The sequence below is a fragment of the Mastigoproctus giganteus genome, chromosome 4, assembly GCF_048544385.1.
Source record: "Mastigoproctus giganteus isolate SK-2022 chromosome 4, ASM4854438v1, whole genome shotgun sequence".
Lineage (NCBI taxonomy): Eukaryota > Metazoa > Arthropoda > Arachnida > Uropygi > Thelyphonidae > Mastigoproctus > Mastigoproctus giganteus.
Genome location: NC_143578.1, coordinates 150,080,175 through 150,092,269, shown reverse-complemented (window position 1 = coordinate 150,092,269; position 12,095 = coordinate 150,080,175). Strand labels below are relative to the sequence as shown.

General features: G+C 38.0%; 1 protein-coding gene across 1 annotated transcript in view; it reads left to right on the top strand.

Moving 5' to 3' along the window:
* Positions 1-12,095, top strand: part of LOC150087120 (twitchin-like) — a 3,511,780-nt gene that overhangs the window by 770,287 nt on the left and 2,729,398 nt on the right. The window contains 1 exon segment of the mRNA XM_090372971.1: positions 6,328-6,421. Within this exon segment, the coding sequence (XP_090229097.1) occupies positions 6,328-6,421 (94 nt within the window).

Genomic DNA, 12,095 nt, shown 5'->3' with positions numbered 1-12,095 from the left:
ATCATTAGGGGTAAAGGGAAGGGGTATTGCTTTCGTAAAGGCGACTACGATGGACTGAGACAGTATTTAAATTCTATACAGTGGGATCAACTGATGGTGTTACCAACAGCAAATTCAAAATGGGAAGCATTCAAAGAACTTATCTTGGAAGCTACTAGGCTTTACATACCAACTAAGAAATATTGTTCAAGGTTTAGGCCTAAATGGATGTCAGATGAACTAATGAGTCATATGGCAGAGAAGAAAAATGCATGGGATACATACAAATTAACACGTGACACAGAAGCCTATGATAGATACAAGTTGATCTGTAACCAAGTTACAAAGGAGGTTAGGCAGGCGAAGGCAGATTACGAGAGATCCTTGGCAAGGCATGCGAAGAAAAACAGCAAAGAGTTCTTTACTTATGTAAACTCTAGAAGGAAGTGGATGAATCCGATTGGTCCACTTGATATCGATGGGTCAACTGTTGATGACCCTGCTCAGGTAGCTAACAAACTAAATGAATATTTTGCATCGACATTCACACATGAGGAGTTATTCAGCGAGGGGAATGCCAGAGGTGTATTCAACTCTAGCAGTAAGCTAGAGAATCTTGTAATAACTGAGAGTAAAGTGGAGGAGAAATTGTTGAAGATAAACACAAGAAAGGCACCTGGGGTGGATGGGATCTATCCAGTTATATTAAAGGAGGCAGCAAAGGAAGTAAGCAAACCCTTAGCCATAATTATGAGAGCTTCCTTGGACTCGGGGGGTACCCATGGACTGGAGATGTGCACATGTGACCCCAATTCACAAGGGAGGATCAAAGGCTGACACAAGTAATTATAGACCTGTGAGTTTAACTTCTGTTCCCGGAAAATTAATGGAGGCACTGGTTAAAGAAGCACTGCAGGATCATCTAGACAAGAATTCAGTTATAGCTCGGACACAGCATGGTTTTGTTAAGGGGAAGTCTTGCCTGACCAATTTGATTGGATACTATGATGCAGTCACAAAAGAACTGGATGCAGGGAATAACTTTGATATTATATACTTGGATCTTAGAAAGGCTTTTGATACTGTTGCACATGGAAGACTGCTGCACAAATTGGAGCAGTGTGGCATTGGAGGCAAATTGCTGCTATGGATAAAGGGGTGGTTGAGGGGGAGAAGACAGAGAGTGGTAATCAATGGACACTGCTCATCATGGACTAATGTTATTAGTGGAGTCCCTCAGGGTTCAGTATTGGGTCCTTTATTGTTCTCTGTATTTATAAATGATATTGATGATGGTATATCAAGCTTAATGTCCAAGTTTGCAGACGATACGAAGGTTGGCAGGGTTGTCAAGGACACTACTGACACTATGCTGCTGCAACAGGATCTGGAAAGGTTGAGCAGATGGGCTGAGAGGTGGCAAATGAAGTTTAACATTGACAAATGTAAAGTACTACATATGGGAAACAGCAACCCCAGAGCAACGTATCAACTCTGTGGTACTACACTGACAGTGGTAGAGAATGAAAGGGACCTGGAGGTGGTTGTGCCGGTAGATATGAAGTTCTCTGAGCAGTGCAGACAGGCTGCAAGAGTAGCTCATGGTGTATTGTCAAGGATATATAGGAATTTTTCTAGCAGAGATAAGGGGGTGATTATTCCCTTGTATAAGGCAATGGTCAGGCCACACCTAGAGTACTGTATACAGGCCTGGAGGCCTCATTTCAAGAAGGATGTAGAGCTACTGGAACGAGTACAGAGAAGAGCAACAAGATTAGTGAATGGAACAAAGGGGTGCTCTTACGAAGAAAAGCTTAAGTTTTGCGAGTTACAGTGTCTGGAGACTAGGCACCAGCGAGGTGATCTAATAGAGGTGTACAAAGTCTTGAATGGTTTGAGCATGCTCAATGCTGATGGGATTCTTCCTCTTGCTCAGAATAATCACCTGATAGGGCACAAGTTCAAATTGAGGAAAGACAGATGTAGGATAGATGTGCGGAAATTTGCCTTTAGCCAGCGGTTGGTTGGTTGGTGTGGAAGATAGCCTAAATAAGTTTAAGGCTCAGCTGGACAGGTATTTCGAACGAACAGAGGGGTGAAGTGGAAGTGGTTATTTTTTATTTATTTATTTATTTTTTTATTTATTTATTTATTTTTTATTTTTTTATTTATTTTATTTTTTGGCTGATGCTGCATAAGCTTGCTTTCTTGCATCAAATGCCTCTACTAATGCTAATGCTATTTGAAACAAACTGTGTGTTTTACGTCTTTTATTTTCACAAAAACAAAAAAAAAATTAAGTTTGCAAAAAATTGCAGAAAAATATATTAGACATAAAATAGAAGCAACAGTGTCTTAGCCTCTTCCATTTTCCAATTTTATGCCCTAATCCAGCAGTAGTGGTAGATTCTCTACCACTACTGCTGGATTAAGGCATTTTAGTTACATAACTGATGGCCATAAGAGCTAGGATGGCCTTGTACAGCTATAATGGCTAGTAGGATGAAGGCTGTATGTTATTTGCTATTAATAATTACAGCAGGTTGCTATTATTAGCATATAATTTCAAATAGGTGTCAGTTTCAATATCTGTTACTAAAGGTACATCACATAACAGTTTGTGTCTTTTATATTGAAGAACACAAATATATTACTTTAATATGGCATGATGTAGCCATGTTGTCAGGAGTGCGAGTGCAGTAGCACATGCTCTTTGAGTGGACCTGGGTTCAAGCCCGTGACTGTTAAATGCGATTAACATTTGTATTGATTGATTTATCGTAAACTCCACTGACCTTGTGGTAATGCCGGAGTATAAACAAGAACATTAATAGTTAAGTTCTGTTTCCAATTTTATGCAGTTCTGAACAGATGTGGCCAAACGATTTAGTGATTTTGCTAATAAATTGAACTCTTTTTTGTAAAGCTGAATCATTTCCTTATTTAAACCATTTCATTAAAACCCAGTTATTTAGCCAATAGTAAAGAAAGTAACTTACTAGTTCAGGAAGGAAAGGTAACCTTCTTTTACTTCTTTCTTTTTTTCCATTCTTAAACCTACTACCGCTTGGTCACAAAGTGGCAGTGCTCCTGCCTGCATTGTGGTGGGGCCAGTAACACGGAGGGAAAAAGTTCTCTCTTCCAGGGAAAAATGGAGCAAAGAGACCTCAATTCCCAGAAATCTGTTGGGTTCTCTTACCAAAATATAACAGGCCATAAACATGAGGAACGTGGTTTTGTCTCAGGAAAATGTCAAATGACTGATGTAGACAGAGGCGCTTCCGTAGCCAGGTGGGCAGGAGCAGCAGTGCGTAGCACACGCTTCTTGATTAGACCGGGGTTTGAGCCCATGACCACCAAATACGGAGGATGCGGAAAGGTCAGGAAATGACCACCGCATATCCCTGGAGCAATATGGCCTTAGTTGCTAATGCTCCTAAAAACCAAATAACAATAACGATGTAGACAAAATCTGAGACCCAACCTTCCTAGTTATCTATTCAGCACAAGACCAACCCATTGGAAAACTCTCTCCTATTCTTGTGAAAAAATGCCTAGAAAGTGCAATAGGGAATTTAAAGACAGTCTACCCCCCTGGGATCAGGGGACTTAGTAGTCAAAGTTGCCAAACTAGACAATTTGAGAAACTACAAAAGCTCACAACATCTGTCACTCTTTCCCCATATGCCTCCCTGAATACATCAAAAGGTGGTATTACTGAGTGGGACCTAATCAATCTATTGGAAGAAAAGCTAAAGCAAGATCAGGGATTAATATTAGATGAATCATTAGTTACTCCCCATGAATATTAGATGAATCATTCATTACACCCCATCAGATGTTTAGATGGTAGTCATAACTGTATGGTTTTTTTCTACTTCTAATATGTAGAGAGCCACAAACACCATCATAATAATTGCTACTTTTGTATGTAGATCTAGCAAAAAGGCTATGTTCAAATGCTAAAAATCTGTAGTGTATGAGAACATACCATTCTCTATTGCCAATTCCCAAACATACCATTCTCTATTGCCAATGCCCATCCTCCAGAGAAGAGTCTTTAGAACTGGCTGATGAATTTGGTACAAGAACAATTGAAGGCTTCTTCAATTATTGTCACACCACATTTCCCTAATCAGCAAGAATTGCATTATCTAATGAGGGACTTGGACCTAACCAAATGAAGTGCATAGCTGCTGAAAACTTGTTTAAAGAGTGAAATTTACTGGAACTCAGTTGCAAGATTTTCACATATAGAAAGAGACTTGTCAGTTATGCATATTTTTACTCTAGAAAATGGGGTGCAAAATGTCAGTCTCTGTTACTTGCACTGTAACTTGGGGATCAAATATCTATGATAGTGTCTGTATCAGATTCCTTGCTCGAGATGATTACACTGACCATAAAAAATGGACATTCAAAATGTGTCTTTATTTAATTGTAGTTGTGTCTTTATCAAATGTAGTTGTGTCTTCAAGACTATTATTAAAAAAAAAAACACCATTTACCACAAAATAAGTTAATACTATACCAATTAGGGTTATTCTTAGCAAGTTACTCTATTGCTACCTGTGTACCAAGATACCCCAATATTAAATAAAATTATGAAATAAGAAAAAGACCAAGTGGCTCACCCTCAGTAGTACAAGGGCATGACCTCCACTCTGTGAAAAGAGGTGCCCCTCTTCCACCTGCACAATCACTAAAACTGAGGTGTTATTTTAATATTGGGGTGTCTTGGTATTCAACTAGCAATTTAGTAGCTTTCCAAGAACAACCTTAATTGTAAAATTAACTTGATATGTGGTAAATAGTGCCTTTTTTTTTTTTATAATATTCAAAATGTACATTTTTAAGGATTTTTCTGCCAACCTGAGGAAGATAAGTGCATCACTTAGTGAATGGAAATTTTATAAAACAACTTATACAGAATTAAAATGAAAGGATGAATCATACAGTAATCATAAGTAATAAAATTTTGTTATTATTGGAGTTTTCTTTTTTTGTCATTTCACAGTATTTATTAGATGTGATATCTTATTTTGATGATAAGAATACTTTGCTTGTATATCTATGCTCTTATATCAAAATCTCCATTTTATGTAGCCTTTTTTAAGATATTTTAAAATTTAACTAAGAAAAAGTATGTTAGTAATTTACACCTTTTTTTATTCATCTTCACACCTTTACTTCTTTCTAATTTTAATAAATCCTTATATATAGTAAAGTGTGATATGTGGAAAACATGAAAATATAAGTGATAATTTAAATAAAAAAAAACTAACAACGAAAGTGTGTTATAAAAATATTCTTGTTTATTCTCTGGCATGACCACCAGGTCAGTAGAGTTTACAATAAATCAATCAATACAAATGTTAATCATATTTAGCAGTCACAGGCTTGAACCCTGGTCCACTCAAAGAGCTTATGCTACTGCACTTGCACTCCTGATCACATGGCTACTTAAGGCTGGTTGCTTATTTAATTATTCTTATTTTATATGGAGAAACAATATCAAAATATTTAGATTTGTTATAACTTACATAATAAAGATATAAAAGGATCAGAAAATAACCCATTGCTGAAATAAAGATCAACAATGTCTGTTATTGATCACTGTTTAAACTCTTATGATTGTAACAAAAAAAAATGTTTTGATGTTTTCAATAATGAGAGGTTATACAACTTTCTTTGCTATTCCTGGCCCTTTGAGAGGCTGTGAATTCTTATAAATACTGAAGACTGGTGAGGTTAGCTATAACTGTGATATAAAAATTAACAGGGTACTTTTGAGATGATTTTCTTATTTTTTACAGTAACAAGTCATGTTGTGCATGGTGTGTTGCTTCTCTTGTGGAATGGAGGGTGCTACTTCTCCAGCAGTAGTTGGAGAAGCCTGAGATTTGCCATTTATTAGTAATATATCTTGGCAATATAGGGCCTGTGCCTTATATTTCCAAGATATATTTGATGTATGTAGTTAAGACAGATCCCCCCCCCCTTTTTTTTTAGCATCATAAGGCAGTACATTCCAAGAAGAAAAAAGTGGATGATTTTTGTGAGGCAGAACTGGATAAGTTATAAGATAAAATAAATATTGGATTGGAACAGCAAAAGTGGAAAGCATTCGGTGGTGGAAGAAAATACATTGTACAGAGAAGAAATTCAAAGAAAGTTGAAGAAATTTTTATAAATTGAATTATGGTTTTTGTAGTTAGAATAATCTATTCTCATACTTATAAGCAATTTTAATTCAGATGGTATTTTAAACAACATGATTTAATGATCTGTATATAAAAAGACGTTGCCCACACTAAAATCATAATGTTCTTTATGATCTCCATGTAGACAGTATGCAAAGTGGGGAACTAAAAAAGAAGAGCCAGACTGGAACCTAAAAGCAGCACAGTTGGAAAAGAGACCATCCTTAAAAGAAACAAAGGTAATTGAATAAACTGAAGTATGTTGTTATTTATTGATAGTTATTTCTGAAATCATTATATTACTTTATAGTAGTTTGCACAGTTTTTTTATGTTTTTGTTTAATATAAAATTTTTTTCCCACTTATTTAATAAATTCAGAATTTAAGAATTTCATGATAGTTATTCACAACTGGAAATTTCTGCTTTTTTGTATTATACTTTATAACTTAGTTAATTAATTGTTTTAATATGAACTTCTATTTTACTTATTTTTAGCTTTACAAAAATCAGTAGGATGAAAAGGCAAACTATGTTCGGGTGATTTGTATTTTTATCTATTTTTGAAGTAATTCTGAGCAATATTTCATATTATTTATTATTATTATTGTTGTTGCTCTTATATTATTTCTCCCTGATTGAGGATTCCACTCTGGGTACTGCTACCAAGTACACAGGGTGGTTGTAATGTCTGGTGTTACTGTCAGTCGAGGAAATCTCTGACTATCCTACAGGTGCTCAGGATTGCGACATTCTGGAGTTCCTTGTAGGTGTTCTCTGGGAGACCTATTGCTGCTAGGCTGCTTTGTAGAGTCTTTGGTACCATACCGGTGATTGACACTGTGATTGGGATGGTTGATACTTCTTGCATATGCCACATCTCCTTGATCTTATGTCTCAGGTTCGTGTACTTCCTAATTTTTTCCTCATGGGTTTTCTGGACATTGCTAGTGTTCGGCACCGCTATGTCAATCAGGTAGGTAGCCTTTTCCATCTTGTCCACAAGGGTTATGTCTGGTCTGTTGTGCGGGATGGTCTTATCCGTTATTATGGTGTGGTCCCAGTATAGCTTGTGGGTTCGGCTCCCTAGTACTGCCTTGGGTTTGTACTTGTATTATGGTACACTTTCTTTGGTCAACTGGTATTTCCTCACTAGCTTCTGATATATTATTCTGGCTACCTGGTCATGTCTATGAGTGTACTCAGTCTGGGTGATTACCTTGCACCCTGCAGTGATGTGTTGGATCATTTCTGAGGCCAGGTGGCATCGTCGACATGTGTCATTTGACATTCCAGGCTCCTTTGTGATGTATTTTCTATAGTTTCTGATGTTGATTACCTGGTGTTGGATGGCCAGCATGAATCCTTCAGTCTTGGGGAAGAGCGTTCCACTTGTGATCCATGCATTGGAAGCAATGTTATCGATGTGATCTTGATGGAGGTCATTGTAGTGTCTGCCATGGAATGTCTTCTTTGCCCATCTTTCTAACTTTGTATCTTGTACCATCTGGGCAGGGGGGTTTCCTCGCTTAGGTTGAGTGGGGTATACCACTTATCTATCTTCCTTATGGCCTGATGGAGTGGTGCTGTGTTGTTCTTGCAGTAATCCTTCAGGTTAACTATCGCTGTTTTCTGTTGTTCTATCAGGTCTATCAGGCCCCTTCCTTCCTCCCTCTTTCGGAGGTATTGTTATTCTCTCCACTGCTGACTTTGGGTGGTGTTGGCGACTCTTGGTCATCATTGTCCTTGTCTTTCGCATGATATCTTCTGGCTCAGTGTTATTCCAATCTATGACCCTGAATGTGTATGTTAGTACTGGAGTATGTTAGTATAGGTGTTTATGGTTTTAACAGTGTTCCCTCCATTCAATTTTGCTTTCAGCAGGCTTATTAGTTTCTGATGATATTTTTTGGTCAGGCACTTCTTGATTTCCTTGTTTTCTAACTGCTCAGCCTGCATCATCCCTAGGTATTTGTAGGTCTCTCCTTCTGTCATAGTTTTGATCTCTTTTCATCAACCGGTGAAATACCACCACTTTGCTTATTGGAGGCTTGAAGTGGTAAAACCCATGTTTAGTCTCTAGAGAAAAGTTTCCGGCATCCCCCTCCCCCCATACTTCTCCTTCAACCCATGCACAGTACTAAGTACTATAGGTGTTGATACCTTTCGTGTTTGGGGTTTTCATAAAAAAAAAAAAAAAAAAAAGTCAGCAACTGGTAATTTCGGCAAACTAATTTTCCCTGGTGCAGTGTGTGGGGTCTTGCCTTTTTCTAGACCAAATTCCATCCTGATATCCTTGCTGAATTCTTCGGTGATTCAGAGTAGTTGCTGGAGTTGATTCTCAGTTGCCGTGAACATCCATGAACATCAGGTGTGTGGGGTGTACAGGTTCTTTCTTCCTTCTTTGAGATTAAATCCATACTTTCACCGTTAAGCATGGTGGATAGCAGGTTGAGTGCTAGACAGAACCACAGTGGGCTCAGAGCATCTCCCTGAAAGATTCCTCTTCTAATGGGGATTGGCCTGGTTGTGATGTTCTTGACCTTAATGGTGGTACTCCATTTCGCCATTGTTGCTCCTTGGAAGTTTGTCACTATCGGGTTGACCTTGTAGATCTTCAGGGTCTCTATTAGCCAGCTATGAGGTACGGAGTCAAAGTCCTTGCGGTAATTGATGTAGGCTGTGTATAGGTTGCGGTGCCTCTTGTAGGCTTGCTCCATAACTGTGGCATCTGTGGTTAATTGCTCCTCTGCTTGCATCCTTTTTGCTCTTCACCCATTATGTTCTGACTCTAAGCGGTCTGATATCTTTTTGGTTATGCAGCTGGTCAGGATCTTGTACATTGTTGGGAGGCAGTTAATTGGCCTGTATTTTGCCGGGTATCTCACTGGCATAATATAGTTCCTGAAAAAAGTGTTTCTCTATCCTTTTGAAAAAATCAGTTTTTCTCTTTACAATAAATAATAAACCTATGTTAAAATTAGAATAAAAAAAAAAAATTACAAATTTCTTATTTTCATTAACGAATTAGCTGTCTGGTGTGTTGTGGTAGTGTATATTTGTGTGAAGCTAATTAACATTAAATTTCAGTAAGATGCCAAAAGAAATATGATGTAAAATTTCAGAAGATGTATATAAAAAAATTTCCATATATTATAAATTATGAGATAGGTAACATGTTTTGCTTGTGTACCGTATGTAGATGTAATTTTTCAATTTCGAGTAGCAGGAAATGGGATGCAATTAGTTTGCAAATGGATAAGCTTAAGGACAGCTTGCAGTGCATAGAAAGAAATGCAGAAATAGACTTTGCATATCATGGTAACAATGAAATCCTGCATGCTGAATGTTTATTTGCATATTTTGGCATGAAATATGCAATATTCATTGTTCTTTCACCTAGCAGCATAAAAAATAAAATTTTAGAAGCTGCATAAGACATTAATATAGTTTTTTCATGTTGTTTTTTAAGACATTAAGCTGTCAAAATAACCTGTTTTATAATTTTTGAGCACCCCTTTAATTATTAGTATTAGCAAAATATGTAAAGAAGCAAACTTATTTAGCATCAGCCAAAAAACAAAAACCGCGGTGTCATTTCAGAGTAGGACCTTCTCGAGGTTACCGAGGAGGAAATCTGCTCTGAACTAAAACCACAGGAAGTGATTGCCATTAATAGAATTAATGCACGTAAGGATGGGAAACTTATTCCCAGCAGAAACATAATCCTGACTTTCAATTCACCAACATCTCCTAATGAGATTAAAGCTGGCTACATATGTACCAAATCCTTTACGCTGCTTTAGATGTCAAAAATATGGCCATTCCCAAATAGCCTGCCATGGAGTCCTTGCATATGCTCGATGTGATGCAAAGGGCCACGAAGCAATGTCATGTTCAGCTACAAAACCACCTGCATTAACTGCCAAGAAGAACACCCAGCCTATTCACAAGCATACCAGAGGTGGAAAGAAAAAAAAATAAATAAAAATTCAACAATTAAGGCAGAGCTAAACATATCATATGAAGAGACAAGGAAAATGGTGAAACCTATAAATATTAACAAAACCCCCTACGCCCAGAAGGTAGCAGGGAGATGTTCCAGATGTTCCAAACTCAGACGGATGACCATTCCTCCAAAAGAGTCATTCACTCCCATTGCACACTATCTCTTAAGCTCATAAAAACCTGCACAGAAAGATCAATTAGCTGCTAATTCCATATTGGTACCTCCTAATGCTCCACAAGTAACAAAGGTAATTGACAAAGGAAAGACCAAGAAAGTTGAAGTATCCCCTAGTACCCAAGAATACATGGATGTCAAAATGATTCAGCCTTGGAAATCTTTGCTGAGGAAGAAATGGACACAGAACATACTTCCTCAAAAAAGATAAATCCAAGACTGACAAAACTAAGCGCTCAGCACCTCGGAAGCCGCCTTATGGAGCCACCAAACCAAAATATTGCTAAATTTCTACAGTGGAACTGTTGTGTATTCCAGCAAAACAATGATAACATCAATGCCCTCCTGCACAAGCATGAGCCAGTTGCTTTTGCTTGCAGGAGACATACTTGAAGGAAAATGAAAACCCTTCCTTTCATAATACTACCGTCATTCAAAAGGACAGAACTGGGGGTGTTACTATTCTTCTGGGCAACCACACCCCATTTCAACCTATTTCACTCTCCACCAACATAGAAGTGATAGTTTGCCTTATGGTAGGGTTTTTACCAACAGTTTGTTCAGTTTATTTGCCACCCAGGGCTGACATCTTGCAGAAAGACCATCATCTCATTGTGCAGTTGCCTACTCCTATCTTACTCCTGGGCGATTTCAATGGACATAACACCCTGTGGGGTAGTGCCACCGTTAATGGAAGGTAACATGTCATACAGCATATGCTCACTGACAATGACCTTTCCCTTCTAAACGTGGGAATTAATACCTTTTTCCACATGCCTGCCCATACATTTTCTGCTCTTGATCTCTCTATATGCTCCCTCTCTCTCCTTCTTTCACTTACTTGGGAGGTAGAGGAGAACTTTTACTGAAGCAATCATTTCCCCATGATAACCAACCTATTTAACGGGAGGCCATGCCCAGCGGTTACCACGATGGAAGGGTTACTTGATTAATCTTCCAGGTTACCATGATGGAAGATTAATCAGGCTGACTGGAATGCCTTTCAACACTTGGTATACTTTAACACCAGGGCAGTCAGTCAGGAGACTATCAATGATGCAGTGGCATACATCACAGAAAGCATTGTCCATGCAGATGCAACTACAATTCTGAAAACATCTATACTGGTTTCCACCATTTCCAAAACCTTGGTGGAATGCTGAATGCACAGCAGCAAAAAAACTCACAAAACAAAGCTTGGGGGATATTCCAATGATATTGTACCACAGCCAATGTGGCCTCTCTTAGCCTTCAAATGTGCGCACTCGAAAGCACGATATATTCGTCAGAGCCAAAAGGAATCGTGGCTCCACTTTACATCCACTGTTACCCAGTTGACCAGCAGTAAAGCTATCTGGGACAAAATCCAGAAAATGAAGGATAAATATACATCACACCCTTCATCAGTCCTAAAATATAATGGATGTGTTAATGCAGACCCAACTGCAATAGCTCTTGGGAAGACCTTTTCTACCATCTTATCAACATCTTCTTACTCCCAAGAATTTCTAGTCTGGAAAGACAAACTTGAAAAGCAGCCAATTAACTTTAAATCTAAAAATTCTCATCCCTATAATGGGCCCTTCACCATGGAAGAGTTAGAAACAGCTCTAACTCTTACCAAAGCAAGTGCTGCTAGACCAGGTCTTATCCATTATGATATGATCAAACATCTGTCAGCAAAATCCAATCCATCGACCAACTGCTCTTTCGATATAACAGAATATTTCAA